Source organism: Parasteatoda tepidariorum, chromosome 6 (genome assembly GCF_043381705.1).
Source record: "Parasteatoda tepidariorum isolate YZ-2023 chromosome 6, CAS_Ptep_4.0, whole genome shotgun sequence".
Classification (NCBI taxonomy): domain Eukaryota; kingdom Metazoa; phylum Arthropoda; class Arachnida; order Araneae; family Theridiidae; genus Parasteatoda; species Parasteatoda tepidariorum.
In genome coordinates, this window is record NC_092209.1 from 91,398,571 (window position 1) to 91,425,269 (window position 26,699).

General features: G+C 28.1%; 2 protein-coding genes across 5 annotated transcripts in view; one reads left to right on the top strand and one right to left on the bottom strand.

The window, feature by feature from the left end:
• The window catches only part of LOC107440235 (MAP kinase kinase 4), a 47,556-nt gene extending 35,983 nt beyond the window's left edge, over window positions 1–11,573 (bottom strand). The window contains exons 1-3 of one of the 2 annotated variants that reach the window (XM_043053164.2): window positions 11,007–11,542; window positions 6,863–6,956; window positions 1,775–1,838 (exon numbers count right to left, since the gene is read on the bottom strand). In XM_043053164.2, coding sequence (XP_042909098.1) covers window positions 1,775–1,838; window positions 6,863–6,956; window positions 11,007–11,055 — 207 coding nt within the window. In that variant the 5' untranslated portion in view covers window positions 11,056–11,542. Of the gene's footprint in view, window positions 1–1,774; window positions 1,839–6,862; window positions 6,957–11,006 lie in introns of both variants that reach the window. The other variant, XM_043053165.2, reaches the window with a different exon arrangement.
• Window positions 11,574–11,751: 178 nt separating this feature from the next.
• Window positions 11,752–26,699, top strand: part of LOC107440236 (caprin-1) — a 36,814-nt gene continuing 21,866 nt past the window's right edge. Inside the window, exons 1-8 of one of the 3 annotated variants that reach the window (XM_021145257.3) lie at window positions 11,752–12,388; window positions 16,372–16,434; window positions 16,517–16,603; window positions 19,671–19,832; window positions 20,684–20,852; window positions 22,923–23,098; window positions 23,831–23,996; window positions 24,894–25,372. In XM_021145257.3, the coding sequence (XP_021000916.1) occupies window positions 12,275–12,388; window positions 16,372–16,434; window positions 16,517–16,603; window positions 19,671–19,832; window positions 20,684–20,852; window positions 22,923–23,098; window positions 23,831–23,996; window positions 24,894–25,372 (1,416 nt within the window). In that variant the 5' untranslated portion in view covers window positions 11,752–12,274. Of the gene's footprint in view, window positions 12,389–16,371; window positions 16,435–16,516; window positions 16,604–19,670; window positions 19,833–20,683; window positions 20,853–22,922; window positions 23,099–23,830; window positions 23,997–24,893; window positions 26,200–26,699 lie in introns of all 3 variants that reach the window. The other 2 variants (XR_011637101.1, XM_021145258.3) reach the window with 2 other exon arrangements.

Consider the following 26,699-nt stretch of genomic DNA (forward strand, 5'->3'; position numbering starts at 1 on the left):
CTGTTCGATATCAGAGGTTGGAAAGTGAAGCCTAAAATTGAGAGTATCTTGCAAAATGCAGCAGAGTTGCGCATGAGAGTGCAATAATCCCAAAGAACCCATCTCAGTATATATGCACAGACAGGCTAGCAAGTATTTCACCAAACATGTAAAATTATTGGTGCTTTTATATCTCATGGACCGACGGTAAGCCAAAATGAATTGTTGTTGAATGAATTGTGAAAATGTTGGATAGGACAATCTAAAAAGCATACTTTTGCATACTACGTGGGAAAAATTAACATGGTAAAGAAAAAACATCATTTTCGAAAAGGGAAAATTAAGCGCTTTTTAAAACCACCCAATGAAAAAAGCACCTTTTGAAGTCTTTTAAAAAAATAAAAATCAAAAATAGGCACCTTTAAGCACTTTTTAAAAACGATACACGCCATGTTATCCCATCCATAAAAAAAAAATTAGCCAAAACTATAATGAACTATTAACTGTTTCTTTTTTTTTAAACAAATTATAGTATTTATAATTTAAGATCATTATTATCTGATACATTATACATATTCAGTTTATACTACAGATAACGCGTTGTTAATTGTCATAAATCTAAATATTGATATTAATTCTTTTATGTGACACTTTAGGAAAGCTAAGGTGGTCCCCAATAATTGTCTGATCTCATCTGGCTGATTCTCAATATTTGTTGTAGATGCTTAAATGAGAATTTCTCAATTGCCAAACTATGTCAAATAAAAAGGTTCTTGACATATTCATCTAGGTTAAAACCGGATTAAACTGACAATTGTTAAAAACTTGCCATCCCTGTTTAGTTTAGAGCAGAAAGTATTAAGAATTTCCAGTATAACTTTAAAAATGGAGTATTAAAGAACTTATAATAGTTTGAAATCAACAAATGGAGTTCTTTTATAGAGCTGTTGCTAAAAAAAAAATTTAAAAAAAAAACTACATTCCATTTATATTACCTCATATCAATATTTAATTAAAATTTGTAATCAAGTACAATATCTAATAGATCAAATTTTTTTTAAAAAGATTTTATACAACGAAACAAAAACTTGAGGAATATTCTACAAAATTAATTTATTGGAGGAATCCATAGATTCACTATTTAAAAATAATCTATGATACGATTACTGTATTGTTGATTGGAATCAATCATTGTTGAATTCAGCTGAATGAGGCAAAGGAATAATTGTGAAACTACAAAACCCTAGATGAATAATAAAATCAGCGGTTTTATTCATAGAAAATGGGATGTTCTGTACGCAACCAAGATCAGAACAACCCCTGATAAGCCACACTTTAACATCAAACTGTTTCCATACTGGCATTTTACTGGATTTCCTTAACACTTGTTGAGCCATAATATTTGTATCTCAAGAATGTGCTAATTTACTGAAACCTTAATAAACATACTTTGTTTTTGTTCCATGGTATCTCCTAATAAAGAATAATTTGCACCATGATACATGGCACCAAATTGAGGATGCTTTCGTAATTTTTTTTAACGCAATCCAAAATGTACAAAACAATGCAGTCTTCATCAAAAATACTCACTTGGATAATTCGAAAATAAGGCTTTTTATTACATTACACAAAGCATGAATATTGCTTCAACATTAATGCGCATGCTATAGGCACAGAGTAACAGACAACGAAATTATCCAAATTCAACCAAATTATAACGGATTCATGCACCCTTGGGAAAGGTTATTAGTGCACACACAAAATTATATAAAGATGTAATCAAATGAAAGCTTACAACTTCAGGAGAAATTTTCAGTTTTCCTGAACTCTGCATTCCGTGAGTAACCCATCCTCTTTCTCTGCAAAATTAAAAACACATCCAATCAGATTAAAAGTCCAAAATATGAGTAAATAAATACTAAAAAAGAAATATATAAATTTTAGGAAAAAACAAATGAAATATTCATTTATTTGTTTTGTTCAGGGTTGGGGTTTTGGACGTCCTAAACTGGTTTTGGACAGGACAAGTGGGTTTTACTGTCTTAAACTGGATAAAACTGTCCTTAACTGGGTAAAACTGTTACAAACCTTGAACTTTGGTAAAAGGTAAAAATTCTATAGGTGTAACAATTGTACACATAATAATTACATGCATCAATAAATATTTGAAATTTTTTATACAATTTACTTTAACTTATCAAAAGAAAATAATATAATATAATATAATAGGAAAAGGTTTATAATTTTTGAAGCTCCATAATTCATTGAACAACAAAAGTGAATACCTAATCCTTTAAATATAAATTTGCTTTTAATACTGATAAATAATGTTTTTGCATAAGGATAATAATGTAATATTAAAAAATAATAATTTTTTTAAAAAAATACTAAATTTGTTTAAAAATTAATCTTTTATTTTTCACAATATTTTTTTTAAAAAATGTTATAATTTCTGCATCACAGGATGATAAAAAAGATACCTATTTTTTAAAAAAATTATTTCTAAATATGTATTAATTAATATTAGTTTAAATTGGAAATACAAAATAACTGTAAAATGTATTAACAGTTTTGAAGGGCATGACATCAGTTTCAGTTACTGACACATCACCACTATGCTAAAAGAATTGAACATGAATGAAATAAAAGTATTCTTGAATAGTACTATAGATAAACAAACCTGTTTATGACTAACCAAGCACTTAGTCCCTAATAGCTTAACTTCAAACTTCAGTTATGTACTATTGAATGAGAGGACCAATTGAACTTGATTACTGATTAATCTTCCTTTGTTTAATGTTTAAATTGAAGAGTCAAACAATATTAATAAAACATTATACTTTTAAAAACAAATATTCTCTAGTATATTTAATTATCAATATGTTATTAGTTCTATTTTTATTTTACCTTCTAAATATTGTTCAGATAAAATTGTGACATAATTTGAGTAAAAGGGTTTTGGACAGTTTAAGACAGTTTTGGACAAAGGGGTTCTGGACAGGACGGTTTAAACCGTGGATTAATCTATTGTGTCCTAAACCTTGCCAACCCTGGTTTTGTTCCATACAGCAAGATTTAGCATGATTAACTTTAACTTGATTTTTCTTTAAAAAAAAGTCACCGATTTAAGCCAAAAATATTTTTAATTCAGAATTTAATTAAATGAGAATTAAAGTGATGAGAGACATTTAAATTATAACTTTCCATTAGATTTGTGTAAAGTAATTTGCTATGTAATAAACCAATCTCCCCAGTAACAGAATCGCGGCGACGCTGCCGCAGAACGTTACAACGTTCTTGCAGAAAGATTTTTCTTTCGAAAAGTTAAAAAAAAAATTTTTTTTTCCTCTTCTACAGAAATTTACATGTAATATTTGAATCATACATTTAGATAAGCACTTTTTGACACTCTCAATTTACACCGTAAATTGATGTAATGTTTCGATTATATTTTCAGCAGTTATTGATTTTCACCTGGATTTTAAAGATCCCGATTTATTTGAAACATAGAAAATTTGAATCGTGTATTTGAATATGCAGCGCTTCTGTTATCTTAAATTAGTAAGCTATTATTAAAAGTATCTTGTAGAAAGGTATTAGTGCTAGAGAGTTTAGTCGCAGATATGCCACAGGGTCCATCTCAATTGTATCACTTTAGTTTAATGTTTATTTAAGTACCAATATTTTTAAAAATTATTAAACATGTAGTTTGTGTATATAACTTTATATATCTAAATTTATGTAAAAATTTTGAATAGTAGTTTTTTCTTCCTTTTATGTTTCCCGAATTATCACTTCATTTTATTTTCAATTGATAATTGGATCTAGTCTTTACAAAGTCATGAAAACTACAATTTTATATCATTAGTGATTAGTTTACAATAATTATATGCTTATTTTAATCACTTTAGTTAGGAATATTATTTCAGTTGTAATACTGTTTTCAAATAATATTAAGCTTTACTACTATACTTTATCTTAACTTGGGTTGGTATATCTAAAAAAATAAAAACCTGATATAAATTTTAAAAAGAACCAATTCAAATAGGGGAAAAAAAATCAGAGTTTTTAATCATGATTTTTGCCAATTTACAATCAGTAAGTAATCTTCAGTAGGTGTAGTGCGCCACAGAAAAAATCAGAACAGCATTTTTTTTAAAAAAAATATGAACATATACACATACACCAGACTACTCTTTAAGAGCAAACAACAAACTAAGAAAAGTGCAATTTGCGTTACTTAAGCATATTAAAACTAAGATTGGGTTTTTGACATGACACATCAAAAAACCTGTCAAAAACTGTAATAAACTATCGAAATCTAACAAAAACCTGGGGCAAGTTTCTTTTTTGTCATTGGGGATATTTTATGAGATACTAAATCATGCACAATAGTTGCAATATATACTATTATAATTATGAATTATATTATACCACACATAAAAATTATCCAAAAAACAGGGTACTCTTTAAGATCGATATTTTTTGCTTTATAAAAACTATCAGTTTATATTAGATTTAATAACGATGAGTTGTTAAAATTATTATCAATCTAAATATTGATTTTTCTTTTATGGCATAATTTAGACAGATTTTTAGATTAAGTAAAATTAAAGTGGTTGCTAATAACTGCCTGATATATATATATATTGATTCTCAATATTTGTTATTATTTGCAGGGGGGAGCAAAATATGTCTGATCGCGAAGGTTATTGAGGAAATTCAGGCAGCGATGTAAAAAATTTTTAGACTAAAAAAATTCCTACAAAAATGTTAGTTAATATGTGACGCTTAGCAAAATTTTTCTTTGTTAAAAAAATACAAAAACTTATGGAAATACAAATATATATATATTAATAATTTAAACATTATTATTAGTAATAATATATTTTGATTTCTATTATTTTATAACATGCATACATGGTTACTCAAGAATTGTGTAAAATCAAAATTATTTTTTTCTCATGTAAACTTTTTTTTTAGAAAGTCATTCATTGTACTTGTAAAAATTAATGCAGAAAAAAAAAACACTAACGTTTTTGGGGAAATTTTGATTTAAAAAAAAAAAAAAAAACATTGTTCTTAGGAAATATAAGGTACTGAGAATTTTTTGTACTCCTACTTGCTTATATGCACATAAATATTACCAATAAATTTATAATTTTTTACCAATAATTAATAATTTTTTAACTCCGTTGATTTTAAGGATTAATTAAATTACTATGAATATTTAGTATAGTTATTAGAATAAATTTCTTAATTAAATGTTATTTTATTATGTAATAATAGTTTTAGTACATCTTTGTTCTAGTTCATGTAGCTCAACAACAATTGAAAAATAGTTAGTCCCATTCATACAAAGCAGAAAGAAAAAAAAATGAACTTTGAATACAAGGGCTTAAAGCTGTTTTTTTTGTAATCACATACTTCAAGGAAAGGAGTTAAATGGAAGTAAATGAAAATCGATTAGAATGAGATAAATGCTAAGAATTTTTATTTTCTATAAGCTGATTGCTTTTGCATTTTTATTTATTACTTTCTATAATAAATAGTTTCTGACAGTAATTGTAAAAACAAAAAGTGAGTTTTATGTCAAAATAATTCAAGAACATAACAGATTCATCACTTGTAATTTTATATATATGTTTATTTATAAATACTTCTTATTTACAGTAGCTAATAATTATTCTTACACCAAAATTTTGCCTTTTGACAACTGTCAAAAACTATGTTAAAAAGGTCTTTTTGACATGACAGTTAAAACCGGATAAAACTTTCAATTGTCTAAAACTTGCCAACCCTGATTAAAGCCAAATTTCATCACAGAGAAAACTTTAACAGTACTGTTACATTAAAAAATAATCAATATAAATCAGTTACCCTATCCATATTTAATTAAAATTTGAACAGTAGTTCAAGATTTCCTAAATTAAGTCATTTTAAATATGTAGAATAGAAAAAAACATGAATATGCTGCTAAGCATTTTTGTTCAAAAATAATTCAACATTTAAAAATTTTGAGATATGATTACTGTGTAGTTGGATCATCATTTTTAAATTCAGTTGAATGACACAAGTCAATATCATTTGATTACAACTAAGTCTTAATCAATTAATATTCAAATACTATATAAAAATAATATTTCAGTCAATGCTCTATATGACCCCACTGGTCTAGACAAAAATGCTATATCATTCATACATCATGAGCTCACAACAGTCAGTACATAAAACTATGGCAAATATTTACACAAAACTCATCAATATTTTTATTTTGACAAAAATATTTTTCTTCTATCCATTTCCTTCAAAATTTTTAATTTATGCTCTCCGTTACACGCAGCTATTTTGGCTAAATAACTCGAGTCCGAAGAATTGCTAAACAAAGCTAAAATGAAGAAAAGTGGAATAAAAACCATGCGTATGAGTAACAAAATTCGCAGCACTTTATAAAAAATAAAAAACGAATACCATTTTCAAACAAGAAAAATGTGATGGATGAATTATTGAACCTTTTGTAAAGATATGTTATAAATGCAGAGAAATGCTATTCAAATGAAAAATAATCAATATTTTTCCATGGAGTATGCCTACAACCACCTAGAATAAGGCCACTTTTTCTTTCTTTCTTTCAGATAATCTACATTTATTATAGTACAGTAAACATCAAAAGAAATTACCGCATAAATGATTTCCAATCATTGATTTATTTTAAATTATGAAAATAATTGTTCCAAAAAAAATGTTTCATTGCTTTTAAATAATCTTCCAAGAATTAAATGACACAAAATTTTGAATTCTACATTTGAATAAAGAGTTCAATTCTAAAATCACTAAAAGGGAGATTTAAATAAAGTTTAAAAAGCACAGTGAAGTTACTTACACAGGAGGTAGATGACAATCTGGAAAATGAGACAAAGAAGGGTTCTTACGACTTCCACAATTACCAAAGCTCAATTTCAAACGTTCCCTTTTCTCTGAAACAATACAATAACATTTTGTTCAAAATGCTTTTTACAACATTATTACGGTCAATTCCACGAAAAGCAGTCGAGATGACTCTTTTTAAAATTTTAGCAAAAGAAAGTTCTCTTTTTTTCTGCGCTAAAACTGAAGAAAAATTTCATGAAAAATAATAAAGAGTACTATATTAAAATAATTATATTTTCCAAGAGTTAAGCTTATGCTAACGTTAAAAAGAAAATTTCAGGTCCGGTTGTATAAAAGTCTGTTAAAATGCATCCAATATGTGTTTAAAAACTAGTTTTCCTTATGTGATAACTTTATTTATTTGATGCCAAAATTGCACAAAGGAAGGAAAAAAACTGAACTTTTTAGCAACAAAAAACTAATTTTTAACAATAACAAAAATAGCTTATAAAAACTATTAAAATTGACTCAAATTTTAAAATGGGTCAGGTCTGTGGCGTAACTACCACTATAAATATTAAATACCGAATCAGTAGTATATAAGAGATGTTAACTTGATAATATCATGAGGTACCTTTTGATAGATGGAAGTTGACATAGTCTAAGATTAAATCCCCTCATTGGTGACCCGGACATGATAAGAAATTGTCAATATTGATGGATGAATCCACTTTAAACAGTTGATTTGCTTAAAAAATATATATATATACTGCTCAAAGAAAAAAAAAAAAGAAATCCGGTGAAGTGTAAATAAAGTCTCCCGGTTAATAAATAATAATGAGCGAAATGCAAGAAAAAAAATAATAGTGAAAAGCTATAAAAAAATGATGGGAAAAAATAGCGAAAAAGCTATAAAAAAAATAAATAAATAAAGAGCGAAATGCTTGGAAGAAAAAAAATAAATATAATGAGCAAAAAATTTAAGTTAATAAATAAAACAGCGTTAATCAACTAGTGTTCTCTGTTCATCGAATTCTATCACAGATAAAATTCTGGAAGGGGAGTAATGTGGCGTAACTACCACTATAAATATTAAATACCGAATCAGTAGTATATAACAGATGTTAACTTGATTCTATCACGAGGTACCTTTTGATAGATGGAGGTTGACATAGTCTAAGATTAAATCCCCTCAGGTCTATCACATTTGTCATGAAATTGTACATTTACTTATGAGAGGCAAACTAGTAGAATAATATCCAATGGGTGATATCAACTAGATCTTCATCAACTTCAACACCTTAATTACAAATAAAGAGCTGTAAGAGTCATAAAAAATCAGGGTAACTTAAGTATTAATAAAAAAGCAGCACATGATCGAACAAAAAAAAGCAGATCATAATTTTAGAATATTTTAAAAAAATGCTTTTCTTTTTTAAATTCTTTTGTTAGTGGAAACAAATAAATCTTAGAGCATCAATAAGCTTCTAAACTGAAATATTTAACCAACTTGTATGATCTAGCTGCAATTTCAAACAAAAAATTTTCTCACTTAACAGAGAATTAGCAGAAGAGAACAAGTGAATATTTCAAAATCATAAGAGGTGAATGATTTTTTTTTTTAATCCCATAATTAAAGACAGGATATTAGTTCAGAACATTATTTAGAACACAATTCTGAATATTGTTGAGAACCTAGTTATTCATAAAAAATAAAAAAAAGCATTTAGAATTGAAGTAATAATAGTGGGTAAAAATAGCTGCTGAAAGGTAAGACAGCATCATTATATTAGCATTTTTATGGAAGGAAATTGGATATTTTTTTAAATTGTCTTTGAATTTTGAGAATATTAATGTTTATGATTATACCTTATAATAGCTTAAATACTTTTAGTTTACAGCATAAAGTTTTATTCAACCTTTTGTCTTAAATCAAAAAGCCTAGTTTAAACCACAAAAATTGGGTTTACGGTTTTTTAAAAGATAAAAAACTATTTTTTTCCAACCCTGATACAAATAATATTAGTTTTTGTCAAAATCATCATCAAGAATTTAATTCTTAAAAAATTCCCTCAAAAACACCCAGAATTTAAAATTGAAAGTATTGAAATTATATAAGATGGTTTTTTTTTAATGTTCTTTTTCTTAATATATAACAGTCATTGAAAAGCCGACCCAATTTACAGGGTTTACGGCTACTAATGTTCAACTCCAAAGCCTTGTAATTTTGAACCCAATCTATTAGACAAGGAAACTCCTGAATCAAGTATTGGGAGAAATTTTCCCTCGTTGAGGACATTTTGTTGGAACTAACACTAACTTGTGTTACATGGAGTGGAAAACCACGAAAACCTCCCAGCAAGGGAACTCTAACCCATGATCCGTCGGCTACCACTGAGAATATATTTTACGCCAGCACTGTGGTCGGTGCAAGCAGCATGCGAAATTGGAATAGACTGCCAATCGCTGGGATTCGAACACGGTTCACCTCAATGGTAGGCGAACGCGATATCCTCTGAGCCATCACAGCGATACATAAGATATTGTTCATCAAAGCATTTAAAAGAAAAACACTATATATTGTTGAATAGCATTAAATATAATAAGGACAGTCTCATCACACAGCACAGGCCCCATTGGGGCCACCTCAAATGAAGCTTAAGATAAAAAAGTAGATCTAGAAAACTAGACTCGAGAACACGTGAAGAGTTTGTGAATGATGTTAAAAAGATCTGCTCCAGAATATCGGGACTTCAATACTAACATTGACATATTACACTTTAATTAAATTTTAGGGAAAAAAAAATTTTTTGCATCAAAAATGTTGCCAAATTTCAGAAAAAGCACAAACTAAAAAAAATTTACAGAATGGGATAAAACCACAATATAAATGTTCTGTTTTGTTTAAATTTTGAAAATATAAACCGTTGGGCATCTTAGTGCTTGACGTAGGTACAGACAACGAGGATATTTCTATGTCAAAGCATGTTTGCAAAGGTAGCACTTAAACTACCAAAAATTTATAGTTTTTTCGAAGGGGTGACCATGAGATTAACCTTATGAGTTGCTTTTTTTTAGTTCGATACATGCTACTATCCAGGGAGGCAACAAAATTTAGAGATTACTTATGCCCAATCTAGAAATATCCTACATTTCCAATATACTTCAATTGATATAAACATCTCAACCAATGCTTAGTTTGAAAGCATTTTTTTAAGGATCTAGCTTTTTAATGGTGTCTGGGTCCCAAAAAATACTTTGATACAACACTGCATAAAAGTCTACTGGATCAAATTTTAAGTATACAATAGTCACACCAATAAATTACATAACATGTTTTGGGAAGATTTCCGTATTTTTATTTGTGGCAGAAAAATCAAAGTTTTGGCAATTTCTGAGCAGCAGTCTGCCAGACGGAAAAAGAAAAAAAACATTACATGAGGGGACTAACTCAGGGATATTTCCTGTTGCACCAACTACAATCCTCAAGGTGCCAATTAGATTCTAAACTTGCCAACATTTTTTACAAAAAAAAAATATGTAGATGTTTGCCTGGGGGTGGCTATGAGTTATACTTTTCAAGTTGGTCCCTTGCAGTAATGTCTCTTTTTAGTTTCTCGCGGACCCGGAGCTACTGGGAAGTGGCCAAGACTTGGCCATAATTCTGATAAAACCAGGGAAAATCTTCCATCCAGGGAAAAACTCAACAAGAATTTATTTTTAGAGAAATTGTAAGTTTAAAATCAATATGGCACCGTGACGATTGTAGTTGGAGCGAAAGATGCGATACGGAGCCTCGTATTTTTATTTTTTTTAAAAATTCCGTTTGAGCAAATGTATTCAAAGTTTGCAAAAATATTTATTAACATTAATTTACAACAGGAGTAAAGCATACAATTTTAAAGAAAAAATTTGCAAAACCATACTTCTTTGCTGATCATATATTTTTAATACTAGATTAAAGAATAGATACAAAACGTTCCTCTACTAAAAATGTGTATAACTCAGCATATTCTAGATAAAACAAATAGGCTAATAATCATTTAAGGGGAAGAAAGATTTGATTAAACAACGTCTAAAAACCTGTTTTATTATTAATAAAACCTTACTATATTTTCAATGTTTAAAAATCAATAACAGAATTTTTTTTGATTTACCTTGACTACGAGAAGTACAATGCTTAAAAGTATGATTCTGTTCAGCCATATTTATTTCAATAATAGTGAAACATAAATATTATAGAATGACAGTTTCTCAATTAAAAACATTGACTCAAATGAATAAAAACACTTATTTTTTAATACAGTTTTAGACTCATACAGAAAATAATTCAGCAAACAATTTAACAAGAAATAATTGTTTTGTTTATGTACGTTACAGTTTCGGAGAAAATACGTGAGCTTAATTTGCGAAGAAAAATGTATCTGAGATACTCATTTTCACTGCCTTTAATTCATACAAGCAAGCTCACCAGCTGTGATTGAGGAAAAAAGTTGTTTGAAACAAGCAAGTCTTTTTGAGCACTCGAAAACATGTCAACTTTTATTACAATATTCATAATTTTCAAGCATACGAGGTTTTTAAATCATGAAGTACATCTTTCCGCTTCAGTTTCTTGGGATTATTCTTCTCAACATGGAACTGCATCCGACAAACTTATAGACACGTGTGAAACTTTAGAAGCAATTTCACTGAATGCAAAAAAAAATCATGTATGCGAAATCAGGGATGCGAGCGACAAAATAATATGTGAGTTTTTCTTGCATGGATAGCTACATTTCACCAATTAAGCTTTCTTACTCATCTTCGATTTTGCATTTGCGATTTTCTTACATGCAATGTAAATGCTTCCTTAGTAAGAGTTCGAATCCGAACACACCCTTATTGGATTTACATACATTTGCAGGGTTGCGTGCTCAATTTAGGCTTGTCCCGCAGTGGACTGATCATTAAGACACGGTTCCTAGCAGATCACCGAAGTCAAGCATTACTGGCTGCAGTCAATGTGCTGGTTTGTGACTACTTGGATCAGCCTGCGTAGGGACCGAGGGTGTGCGGTATTGGTCCTCGTTAAACTGTTCTACTGTAAAGTGCTCGACTTCACGCGCAGGTCGTCGGGCTACCGAAGCGGGGGAGTCATCCCCTCCGCAGAGGTTAAAAGTTGTGATGGAATGTCTTCGGATCATCCTCAGGAATGTTTCCCAGACCGTCGCCAATAGTGCAGCTCTAGTGCGACGTAAATGAACAACAACAACAATTGAATAATAATGTTAAACTTTTAGATGCTAAAATTGGCAACACTTGTGTGATTTCCAGTTTTGGTGAATTGCTTGGTGAAATTGCTTTATTGTAAATGAAAGACGTTTTCGTAAGAAAAATAAGGGAATTTTAAAAGTTTAAATGGTTTTATAATATTAATTATATCATGCCTTCCGCATCAGCAAAACTTGAGAAGCAAACTTCGCTTGACACTAACGATCCTGTTAAGCAAGTTATTACTGTGGTAGAAAAGAAAGTGCGGAATCTTGAAAAAAGAAAGGTTTGCAATTGAGCGTCTATCTTATATAGTTTGTAATAAAGTTCACAGTTGAATAAAATATAACTAATAGTGTCTTATTATACCTGAGTAAGGTCTTATGATTCTGTTCAACTCATATTTATGTCATCCTTTCACATTTTGTTAAATATTGCGTAAGCTAAATTAGCATGTAAATATGCTTGATTAAATTTAGTCACGTCTTGATTTATGTTACCTAAATTCTTTATGACCATAAAATAATAACTTTAATAATGAACCTTTCAGGAATTTTTTTCGTTGAATGAATTTTGCTTGTGCCGGTCTATTGTGTGACCTGAACTTTTTAAAGATGACTGACTATATTGCTGTTTAGGCTTCATTGTGCCGGTCTATTCACTGCGTTCTGTAGGAAAGTTCTTAGTTTAACAATAATAAGTAATTAAGGGGACATGAAAAGAACTTAGGAAGTGTTGCCAGGATGTGCAATTCTCTAATGCTAAAGATAAATAAAAATAGCGCGCAGTTGAATTATTTAGGCAAAATAAACAGAGTTTTCTGGAGAAAAACTTCTGTTTTGTTATTAGAAATAAGGAATAATAGTAATAGCATCAGAATCACCAAGCCTTCTGGGAAGTAATTAAAAAGTACACAGCAGAAAGGGACTAACTGGAAGAATAAATAGAACTACTAGCAAACCTCCATATGTTTGTCTTTTTTTTTGTTCTAAAAAGAAAGATCCACTTAGTGCCTATTTTCAAAATGCAATTTAGTGCCTTGGTGATTGTAGTTAGTGCGACTGATCACGATATTGAAATATCTCTCAGAAATAGAAAACTAAAACAATTTTGAGTTGAATAGATATTGAAATTTTTTTTTTTTGTAATTATTGTTACTCAATTGTTAATTGCGTTTTTCTCCTTATATAGATCCTTATGATCTCATGTTATAGATGATTCATTCTATGTCACTTTTCTCATCTTATCATGAACTTATTCAGAGTTATTGTTTTTTAAGGAATCCTTTTTAATTAAGACTTTAATTAAAGGTTTTGTCCTTCAGTAAAATAATTTAGTAAAGTGTACAAATTAAAAATTAGAATTTTTACATTACCTATAGAATTTAAAAATTGGATATATACATTTACTCAAAATTTGATATATAATAGGTTTTCATCATTTATTTTATTGCACATTTTTATAACATTAAAATTTGTTTAAGAAATATTACATTTTTGGATTACTGTTTCTTTAAAGAACCTAAGTTAAATAGGACTCTAANATAATTTAGTAAAGTGTACAAATTAAAAATTAGAATTTTTACATTACCTATAGAATTTAAAAATTGGATATATACATTTACTCAAAATTTGATATATAATAGGTTTTCATCATTTATTTTATTGTACATTTTTATAACATTAAAGTTTGTTTAAGAAATATTAAATTTTTGGATTAGTGTTTCTTTAAAGAACCTAAGTTAAATAGGACTCTAAATCATAAAACTATGTATTAAGATTTTCTTGTTTTTTTCTTTTTTACCCATTAATGTGGTATTTTAGTGTTTAAGTATAAGATGTTTAGGTCAGTGCAGGATTATCCATTAGGCCAGATTAGACCATGGACCCCCTTAAAATGGATTTTCTGAAAATAAATTTAAAAAAATGTAAAGAAGCGTCATGTTTCAAAAACGATTAGACATGCTAAGTTTTATGTTTATTGAATCAGATGTTCTCTGTGAAATTGTTTTTAAAAACATTATAGATGAGTTTATTGATCTCAAGAGCAGAAAAGAAGATTTTTGAATATACCAATTTTATAGTAGCGTTGATTTTTTAAAATGTTAATAAATTTCAAATTTTTTCCAAACATAGTGATTATTTTTTAGTTTTAATTTAACAAAAAGAAGTAAAATTTTATTTATTATTATTTATTTTAATTTTAAATATGCTCTCTTAAATGAAAAGATGTATAAATATTATTATATTTGAAGAAAAAAAATTGAATCTAAGGGCCCCAAAAATTTTAATGGCCTAGGTAAAGGAATTTTCTTCCTTGTATATTAAAACATTCTCATGCTATTTTTTGTCCATTTCAGTTTTAGCATTTTCCATAGTATTAAATCATATTTTTTTATTCTTAAAATGAATGGCTACTAATGTCATTATGTATAGGCTCTTGTGTTGTTTATAAATTTATTCTTAATATATCTTGAAAGCTTTAAAAGTGTTTCCATTGAATCACAATAAATGCAAGAAGTGGACATATGCAGTGTTTTCACTACAGTGCGAGAACGTGAGAATCTCGCATATTTTTTTCTTTTCTCGCAATAAAAAATTATTAACGTGAGAAGTTCGCACACTCTATTAATCAATTTCATAATGCGCTATTTTTGGAAAAAATTTCGTCTTTTGCCATTTTGAATAAAATCGTTTCACTTTTCTTCCTTGATCTTTCATTATTTTAAGCATCGGTCCTTGTTATCTAACTTCCCTATGTACCAGTATTGTTCAGAACCGGTGAGAAAAGCAGAACACCCCCCCCCAAACCCATTTCTCTGCAACCACGTGTTCACCTTAGGTAAGGTTTCTTCATGTATGCCGTTTACATTTTTTGTGCATGAATGTAAGATGGACAAATGCCTTGTTAAGGCGACATCTTCAATGGACAAATGATAATGAAACAAATGTCTGTAGAAACGGTCAAAACGAAACAAATACGGATATTTTTCAGCCCAATAACTATAATAGCTGATGAAAAAGTAGATATAGAGCATTTTGTATTAATGTTAAAAATGATTTTGATGTTAAAAATGTATTATAATTAAAGAAAAAAAAATTTCCAAGTCTATTCGTATTTTTTTAATTTTTTGAAATCTCACTTTTTGAAATCTCACCCTGTTTTTGAGAAAGGGTGAGAAATTCTCTCCCATTTTTTTCCTGTAATGAAAACACTGATATGTGACTATAGTTTAGTAGAATTATAATATTTTAATAAAAATGTACATGCTAATATAAATAAAAAAGAAAACTAAAATGATGAAGAGATTAGATTAGAGATTTTTAGGGAAGGTTAATATTAAAAAGTTGAGTTTTTAATATTTTTGATAACAAAGGCGGGACAGATAGAAATATCTTAAAATGACTATAGCAGGAGTGCCATTGTCAACTTTCAATAAGTTTTGGAATTGTAAAAATCTTGAGAATTGTATAACAATCAGAATGTTTAACACCAATGTTATATCTAAATTTTTCTAAAGGACTGAGACTTATTGCGCAATGCAAATATCTTTAATATAAAAAATTTCTCCAAAAATTATTACAAGAAATATTAGGTAAGAAATGACTTCCATAAGTAAACTTAAAAGAGTATGACTAAGGATGATTTGGTGTAGAGATATTGGTAAAAGTTTAAATCAGTTAAATTAATATATTTATATTTGAAAACAATTTTATAGATGTCTTTTTTATCATCCTGTGATGCAGAAATTATAACATTTTTTTAAAAAAAATATTGTGAAAAATAAGTTTAATTTTTAAACAAATTTATTTTTTTTTTTTAAAAACATTTATTATTATTTTTAATATTGCATTATTTATCCTTACGCAAAAATATAATTTCTCAGTATTAAAAGTATATTTAAAGGATAAGGTATTCGCTTTTGTTGTTCAATGAATTGTGGAGCTTCCAAAATTATAAACCTTTTCCTATTATATTATATCATATTATTTCTCTTTAATAAGTTTAAGTAAATTGTATAAAAAATATAAAATATTTATTAATATATGTAATTATTATGTGTGCATTGGTTACACATATAGAATTTTTACCTTTTACCAAAGTTCAAGGACACTTTAAGACAGTTTTAGTCAGTTTAGGAAAGACTAAAACCCTTGTGTCCTGTCCAAAACCCTGTCTCTAGCAGTATAACGTCCTCATAAAAATCTGAGTTAAGTTTCAAGTGTGTGTATTTTATTTAATTTCAATTGTTATATTTACTTACTTTAGGGCAAATTAGATTCCTATAAAAGTGATTCTCAGAAAGGCAAAGAGTTAAATGAAGATCAAAAAGTAAGTATGTTTTGATTATTATATTGCTTACAAACTTATAACACGTCCAATAATGTGTAAAATTAATTAATTTTTTCTTCAGAAAGCTGTTGAGAAGTATGACCAAGTTGTGGAATTATTAGAATTTGCTAAGGATCTCCAGAAACAGTTCCAGACTGTGATTCAAGATGTAATTAATATATTTTATTTATTTTTTAATTTTGCAGTTTAAAGGGGACATTTGATGTTCAGAAAGATAAATTTTTTTAAAAAAAAATCCATTATTTCGATTTAAAGATATTACAAAAAAAGTTTCATACATTAATATGGAGTTCTCTTTGACAAAATTGCTTTTTCTGTAAATAGGATTTTTTAATGTTCTCACAACTTCAAAAAGTTCCTTGCGTGCCAATTTAAAAAAAAAAAAAAATTAAAAATTGTTTGCAAGGAACTTTTTAATTATCAGCACTTTTCAGGCTTTGAAAAAACCTGGGTATTTTATAAAAAACCAAACCTGCCTGGGTTTTATTGGAAAAACCCTTGGGAAATTGGGTTTAATTTGAAAAAACCTGGGGGAAATTGGGTTTTTTCATTTAGTGCACATAAACTTTTAAGTTTTACCGTGTAAATATTTTTATTTATTAAAAAGTGTTGTATAAGCTTAAAGATAGAAATAAATCCAAAAAGTTATTTTAATTTTGTTATATGTATATTATATTAAGTTTAAATAACGCGTTATCACTAATACATATTTGAATCTTCTTTATTGTTAAGTATATAACGTTTTACAATTTTTAACTCTAGCATTATAAAATATAAATGCAGTAATATAAAAGGAACAAGTTTATTTTCATCTGATTTTTGACTTTAATAAGAAACTGAAATAAATATTTAATGATCTTCCATGTTTTTATAAAAAGATTAATAGTAAGTGAAATTAAAATTGTATATAATTATAAAGAGTATCAGTTACTTGTCCCATTTTTTTTTTTCAAATAATTAACCCTAGAAAAATTATTTCATTTTTAGATAAATAATTTTTAAAAGTTCTTATAAAAAGTTTTATCTTATTTTTTTAAAGCCAGAAAATAAAACTGTTTAAATTTGCTATTGTATCACTTAGTAAAAAAAAAATTGTTTCTTTTCAATTTTTTTAAACATATTAATTAATAATAACCTGTGTATTAATATATAAAGCATGCAACTATATTTGAAAATTGATCTTTTCGGACTATATTATTTAAATTTCTATTTGATATAATATCATTAAAATATTACTTCTTGAAAACACCCACTTAAAGTTTTACTATAAAACTATAAAATTATAAGACTCGAGTTTCTTTTGCTTTACAAATATTAAAAACTTAATCATATAAATCATGCAACTCTATTTGACAAATTTATGCTGCTCAGTAAATTATATAAAAGTAAATGTGCTACACTAAATTTTAATAAAATTTTTTTTGTTGAAAAAACCCACTTATTGTTCCAAGTGGGTTTTTTCAAGGTGGACCCACCCAATAAAACCCGGGCAGGTTTTTTCAAAGTGGACCCATTTGGCGAACCATGACACTTTTAGCTATAGATTAAATTTTTCGAATAATTTGTTTTTTCTGAAGCATCGTACACAAACATTTTTTAATGTTTTCAATATTCTGTTGAAATTTTTAAATGATCAAATAAATATTGCACCATTTTGCTTTAACGTTCAGTGTCCCCTTGAATGACCAGTCATGTCTGATCTTTTTAATTTTTAAGTTCAATGGATTAATGGTTTAGAAAATGTTTATGTTCATTACTTTAAAAGCATTTAAAATAACTTTTTATATGAATCGTTATATATGAAAAATAGGTGTGGAAATGGCTAAAAACTAATTGAAAGACCATGTGCATTTCGACGAAATGCTGTTAAATTATATAAATAAAATATATTAGAATTATGCCGGAATAATAAGAGATTAAGATTATACCTGGATATTGAGTATTTTTAGTCATTGCTAGATGAAATAAAATTATTAATTTTAAAGTAAATAACAAAACCTATAAATTGAGGCAAAAAAAATTAATTTAATTGAAATATAAAAAAAAATTAAGGGAGCATGATAATTTTAGATGTGATTGTACAAAACAAAGTATAACACAGTAACTCAATAGGTTCAATAGTCTTAACTGTGTGAGGCTGACATTGAACAGATTGGTGACACAAAAATTTACGATTTGGTGTAACAAAATAAACAATAAATGAAATAGTTAAGATATTATTAGAAACTTGCGTGTCGTAATAACATCATAGTTAAAGTAATAGAATCGTCAAAATAATATGAAAAAGCATCACAATAATAGCACATTAAAAAATTACGCTCACGAAGAAATTAGCCGAATAAACTGCGTCAATAAGTAATTATTTTAATCCATGATTTAAAATTTGTACTTGGTAATAAAAATGGAAATTTGTAAAACCATGAGGGAATGCTTCATGAAAACTGCAGTATCACTGAGTGAAAAATAACTTGGATTTAGAATGAAAATGAAGTGTGTCAAAAATTTATAATTCAACTGAAGCACATAAAAAAGTAACAAGTGCAAGATTTATATCCCAAGAGTCGTAATATAATAAAAAATGTATCTGGATTTTAAAAACTGCATGAAAATCAGTTATATATGCAAAAGAAGTGTCACTTGAATTTTTGATGAAATTGACGAAAATAAAGCAAGTCTAAAAATGATATCATATTGGTTTTTTTAAAACCATGCAGAATTTAATAGTCCTAGCCGTTAAAAAAGGGATCGAGAAACAACAGGTTTTCAATAGAATTTGTTCAAATTGAGGGCATCAAAAAGTGATAACTCAAATGTGCAATTCAAAATTGTTGAAATTTTTTTATTTTCTAAAAAAACAAATTGTATTCAGATGCCATGTCAATAGTTGACAGGTCGTATGACGTGCACCCCTATATAGGGTCTATCAATAAATTTTTCTGTAAGGTTAACACATGAATGATTAAATAAACCCTTATATTGGATCAAATTATGAAAAGTCAGAAATACTGTATTTTCATCCAATTAATGCAAAACGAAAGGGGTAAAAAGGTTGTCTTTCTAGTGTTAAACATTCAGTTTAAATTTGGAGTCAATCTGTAAAAATTCTTTCTAGTTTAAGTTTGGCAATTTTTAAAAATTTAGTATTGTGCTTTAAACTTTTAATCTGGACTTCATTTTTTAAAATTAAAATATCGTTTTATTCTTTTATTGTTTAGTGCACAAAAGCTCAAAAAAGAGCTGCTAAGCTTGAACTTTTGGAGCGTCAGCAGTTGGAACGCCAAAGAATAAAAGAATTCTTAATGTATCAAGATCTACTTAGCAGCATGGGTGGTGAGGATGTCAGGCAAGATTTCTTAGAAGGGAACAAAGGAGCAGTTGTAAGTCTACAATTGATATTTAATAAATTCTTCAAAGGGATTCTTAATGACAATTGTCGACAGTTGTTGTTATCATCCACATGACCAGCAGAGCTGTTCTAGAGTTTTCTAATGCAGTGTGTAGAAGATCTTTTATATGCATATATTTATCTTTTTTTTCTGCTGTGGTTTGAAACAGTTATAACTTATTTTTAAAAGTTATAATTTGTTTACTTTTAATGAATAAATATTGTCAAAACATTTTAAATGTATCAAAAGCTCTGTTGCAGATCTGTTTCTGAGATGTGAATTTTGAAAAAAATTTGGCTTATTACTATCTAATATTATGAGAAATGTATATTTTATATAATTAATTTTTTAAAAAGTATCTTTTATTAAATATGTAATATAAATGTTTTTATAGAGATAACTTTCATTAAAATGATTTTTTTCTCCCCAGTATTTCAGGCTTTTATTTTACATTATATCAAAACAATTATATAATCTTCAGGTCCTTTGATTTTCCTCTAAATTTGCTAGATTTTTGATACTACATGATGAACCTATTTAACTACATGCTTCGGAACTCATTATTTTAACAAATGTAGCTCTTTCCTTGGGATTCTTCAATTATTATCTATTTTATATCATAAAAAAGCTTAGAGCATTCCATTGTTAGTTTTAAAAAATGCATATGTGCAATCTATTAAGCTTTAACTATTTTTTAAACATAATGTCTTAAAGAATTGACTAATATTCTTTCTCTGTATCCATGATATATTCATTTTTTCTTATGTGAGACATCAGTAAAAAATTTGACTCTGGCATGTTAGTTTTAAAAAATGCAAAACTTAATTCGCTTTTCCAAATAGAAACTTTCTGAGGAGGAATTAAACAGCATTGATGAGCTCTATAAAATTATCTGTCCAGAACGAGATCCAGAAGTTGAAAATGCAGAATTTGATACTTTTCTAAATACGTCAGCCGAGCATATTCAATCGTTGTTGGATGCAAAGAATAAAGAAGCATTTGGCACAACGTGTATCCTTTACTAATATGTGTGTTCAGACTATGCAATGTCTACTGTACCTAATAAAATTAAATTTAAAATGTAGGAACATAATATTGTTATCTATTTATTTTTAGCATTTACCTACATTGATTCCACTAAAACTTTGAAATGACTGGTCCTAAGGATGCAAAACTCTGTTCCCATTTAAAATATGAATTTTCAACCCTTTATCCAACCTTTAATATTTGTAATATTTTATCTATTCATGCTCAAAACGAATTTCAATTAGGGATATAAAGAATATTTGGCCCTATTGCCAAATATTTTTTTAAATATGAGTTTTAATAGATTAAGGAAGGAACAATGTAAAATAGTCTTTTTTACTATACATTATCAAAAACAGTATTTACATATGTTTTCTTAAATTCATATGCTTGTATATTTATGTTCTGGAAGACAAATAGAAAAACTGAATTTCAAGAATTGAAACTAAAATACTTTATTTTGAATCATGTGCTTTGTACTGCTCTGCTGATTTTTTTTTTCTTTCTAAATTAATAATTTATTTCTAACTCAATTATATCTGAACTATCTTCTAGCAGATTTATTCTAAGCTATCCTAAAATGAAGCTTTTAATTAGAACTGATGGAACACTTGCATCAAGAAAACTCAATAATGTAATTTAATGCTCAGAATTATTCAAATGTTCTCATTCAACTATTAATAAGCCTGGTTTTAATTTTTCCGGCATAAATCTGTTTGGCTACGTTTTATTTTTTCCTCACTGAAGAGTTGCATAACTTCACTTCCTCTATGAATTTTAGCGTATATGAAGCATTTTAGCTCACATAAGCTGAATCACTGATCTTACATTTGCTTTAAATGAATTAGTATTCAGTATTTTCTATAATGTTTATGTTATATTATTTTGTTCCTTTTGAAAATATTACCCTCATTACTCAAAATCTGCATTAAAAATACATGGAAAATTACCATAACCACTATTTATAATTGGAATTTATTTTCGCTTTGAGCCAGTTATTTATTATTTTTTTAAATAAAATATTTTAATTTTGTTAATAGTCATTTGATTTACACCCTTCGCAGGTAATGTAGTTAGAGGAAAATTAAATATGTCTTGAATTACTTTTTATGTCACATATTATTATGTATTGTCATATTTGTTTAAAGTTTTACTTCAAAAAGATTTTGCCTTTGCTACTAGAAAAACTTGACAAATTTCCTTAATCGAATCATTTTTTATTTTAAGGATTTCAATCTTTTTTTTTTAACAAAATAAAATATTTAAAATTTTGTTTTCAATTGCTGTTTTTCATGATTTGATTTAATCATCCTTAGGATTTTGTAACTTGTAGAAAATAATTGAATATTTCTCTTTGTATTTCAATATGAATCTAATTAAATCAAATATGAATTGAAACTTTCATTTTATACAATTATATTATTCTTTTTTTTTTTTCCCTTTTGCAATGCTTTTCTTCCCCCCCCCTTTTTTGCTACCTCATCTTTGTAATCTTGACGAATACATTATATTCAGAGATGATTGTGTTCTGGAAAAAATCCATATTTTTCGCTAACCGTGGTTCGGAAATCCAAGGTCGAGAAGTTTTAAGAAATCATCGGTCACATTTATGTCTAAAAATTCTTGTATATTTTATTCAAAAATATTAGTACTAGAATTTATACTTGGCATGTCTTTCATTTGTAAATATTTTTTCTAGTAGAGATTAGATAAATGAGATTAGAGATAAAGTAAACTTACAAATAATTATTCATTTAAATTATGCTGCATATAATTTATATGGAATTTAATGTTTTGAAAATATCAATCATTTTAATTTTTAAGGGCATTAATTTTTTGAAAGATTTTACTCAAGAAATGCTCACAATCACCTTTGTATGTTACTTTAATGTGTGCATAAAAATGTCAGAATTTTTCAATACTTTTGCAGATAGATTCTGCTATTACGTCAGCCATCATTTCATATTAATCACAAACTATTCATTTCAATTGCTGAAGAATTTAATATGTGTATTTGATGTAGCTGTTTTGTTGAACTCTTTAACATTTGCATAGATAAGTCTCTTAGGGAAATGTTACAGAAGATCCACAACTGTAGCTATTTTAATAAGTCAGAGGTAGAACCTTTGAATGAAGAAGCTGAAAATTCCAATGATTCAGAGGAAAAGGAAGATGATAAGAATTTAACGGAAGAATATGTTCACCCTGCTGAAACATATCCATCTGCTCAGGTGAATTGGATTTTAAAGTTCCTCTTTTTTCAAATGTTTAAAATTGAGGCGCACAGTATAAAAATTGCAGATCCCAATCAAGCTTGAAGTTTTGAGCTAAGAAAATCTGGAACTGTCTGAGAATTATATTTTGGGGGTAAAAAAAAGTCAAAGAATATTGCAATAAATACCAAAAATTTGAGAAAATCTTGTCTGAAACCTGGAAAATAATAAATTTAAAATTCATGGTAATAAGTACCAAATGATGCTCAAAATAAATAAATTTAATTTTAAATTTAATAATAAATTTAATTATAAATAAATTTAATTTAATTATATTAAATAAATTTCTTACCATTTTGGTAAGAATTTTACTGTAACATGGTTAAATTTTTTTTTAGAGTTACAGTGGAACCTGTCTAAATTGACCACCCTCGGGACCAAGTCAAATGGTCACTATATAGAAGTGATCACTTTATGAAGACTCTTTAAAAAGGACTCTTTAAATAAAACTTATAGAAAATGGTCACCTTACTCAGGTGATCACTTTACCCAGGTGGTCACTTTTACAGGTTCCACTGTATTTAAATTTGAATAACTTCTGAAAAATACTCTTCACTTAAAAAGTTTATTAAATATGATATTTGCTGTTTAATAAATGCTTTTTGTGTAAATTCTGATTCTTAATCTGAAGTTAGATATAAGAAGGGCTCTTAGGGAATCAAATTTTAATTTCATTTCTTTTATGAATAGGTGGAAGATTTTCCAGAGAAAAGTGAATCCCAAGTGGAACCTCCTCCATATTACCAAATTGAAAACCAACCAATTTATTCTGCTGAGCAACCTCATCCAATACAAGAAGTCTTATCTGTTCAAGGAAATTTGAATTTCTTGCAAGAATCACAGATTGAAGTGGAATGTAAGAAATTTTATTTTAATTGTACATGTATCTCCCATAAAATGCTCATAGAAACTCTTTTAAAGCTCATTTTTTAAGTAAATAGGTTGTAATATGCATCCGTGCTTTTTAAGAGCAATTGAAAATAAAAAGTAAATTTGATAAATTTTTACGAAACCCGATATGATTTGTAGGTGAATTATTATGTGGATCTATTATGAGAATTGTGTCATTTAATATTTAATGAAGTATTCAAGGAATTTGAAAACAATACAAAAAAAAAAAATTTTTTTTTTCCCAATTAAGTTTAAACTTAGTTTAGTAATGTCAGGTTTTGTTAGCAAATGACCAATATTAATAATTATCATTAGAAAATCTACTGGGCAAGTAACTATTATTTTTTTTAGACATTACATCCGAAACCTAGCACATAATAAATACAATTCTCAAGTCTATAAATTTCTTATATGTACCAGAAATTTTTATAATACAAATGAATTTTTTATTAGCAGTATTTAATACTCCCGTTTATGTCTACTATATCTGGTATTACAATTCTTTATTTGCTTCAAATTTTTAATAGAATGTTTTTAAATATGTATTCTTTAAAAAAAGTTTAAAATACGTAAAAAAAGAGACTTTCATATAGATAAGTATCAATTTTATTAATTGTTTTAAGGGTTGAGTTTGACTTTTCACATTGTTATTAATCAATTTGTGGTAAAAGAAGTTCCAAAATAAAATAGAAAAATTATTGCTTTTAAAAAGTAAGTTTAAACTAAAATGAAGGTTAAACTAATTCTGAAATTTATTTTTTCTATAGTTATGCTGTCAAAATTATAGAAAAATCAGATGTTATATTCAGAATTTAAAAAGTTTTATAATGGTTTTTAACATCTTAAATGTGATTTGTTTCAGCTTCTCTTGTAAAATCTCAAATACCACCTTCACTTTCATACACTGAGTATTCTGCACCACCTCAGCCAATGCCTCCTAATCTTGTCCAACAACAGCGAACACGCAGAACAAGTGAAGAAACCAGTCATCCTGTCACTGCAAATATTGCATTGGCAACTGTTCCATCTCCACAATCTAGTATTCCTCCTGTTTTGCAACCAACCACTCAGCCCATAGATTTTGATCCAGCTAGGCCAATCCCAACTCAGACTTACACCAATCAGAGTTTTACTTCAGCAATCCATCCAATGATTGCGGTGCCCCCCAGCTACGTTCCTGTGACGCACTCCATTTCTCCAGCTCACGTTCTACCTGCAAACATGGTTTTGCCTCAAAGGAGTTCTGTTGTGGTTACAAATTCTTTACCTTCATCGGTGAGTGGACTTTCAACTGCATCAGCACAACAGGCAAACATCTATTCGCTTTGCTTGAAAATGGATGTGAGGATGAGTTTCATTGTTTGGCATGCTTTTTTTTTTCTTTCTTTCTTTTTGAATTATTAATTTGGGTCATGATTCCTACATTGCTACCCAATGTATGAAGTGTTCAGTAATAACTACCAAGATGTGTCTGAGAACACTAAAATCTAACTGGGGGACAAGTGTAAATGAATGCTGTGATTTAGTTAGTGGGTTTGATATTTTGGTCTCTACTTTGGAATTTTAACTATTAAACATTCTCTTCAATTTTTCATAAAATTTCATTTGATTTTGTTTTTCAGTTTAGTATTTAATATAATATATTTACAATAAATACGTAATATTAAACATCTGGGGGGGAACAATTATGAAGATTTAGTTACAATATAAATATGTAAAAAAATTTTCATGAAATGTTCCTACTCTTCAATCCAATTGGTGAACGGACCAATGAAAATGTTTGAGGGATAGCAAAATCATTTAAATAATGGTCCTTTGAACCAGTGATAAAATTTCAATTTCTACTCCGAACCATTCATAATATATACACTTCTCAAAACAATTAAGGGATATTGAGGTTGTGGGTTGATCTTGCGCCTGGAGAATTGTTTGAATGATTGATACATTATTGACAGACGTAGTCGGCTATACGAGATAAAAATGACATTTGTTTGGCTGAAAAAATGCACTTTATTGAGCATATGGGTACCAACGGGAAAAGAAACACAATTTGTGCGTGTGAAAAAAAACAAAAGGCGTTTCCTTAAGCAAAAATAATTTTTAGTTGGGGGGTATTGTCCCCCCCCCCGGCGACCTGCAACGTTGACCACCTTTGAGGCATTGACAGGGTGCGTAGCGTTTGTAAAAAGTACTTAAAGGTGCTTTTTTTGGGGATTTCGTTTTTAAAAGCTTTTAAAGGTGCTTTTCTCAGCTGGCGTTTTTAAAAAGTGCTTTTTTTCCGAATAATTATTTTTCTTCCCTTCAGTGATATCTGGTGGATCCCATGCATTTTACGAAAAATGGAGAGTTTGCTACGTAATCATTCACGCGGACTTCATGTCGTACCCACGTTATGACTTGCGCATGCGCGCATACTTGAAACCGAAACCCGAGTGCTCCAATTCGGATAGAGAATATCAGATCCTTATGAAATGTTTTTCTTTTTAATTTATTTTAATTTTGTTCTTGTTTATTTTATTTTACTTCTAACACTTTTTTTGACGTAGGGGGTAAGGGTACTTTTGTTCTGAGTTCAGGGTCAAGTTGAATTCACTCGGTGATGTGGGAAAGTACTGATTGTTTCGATTTACGCCCGTTTCTTTTTGGGTTTTTTTTAACGCTAAAACTG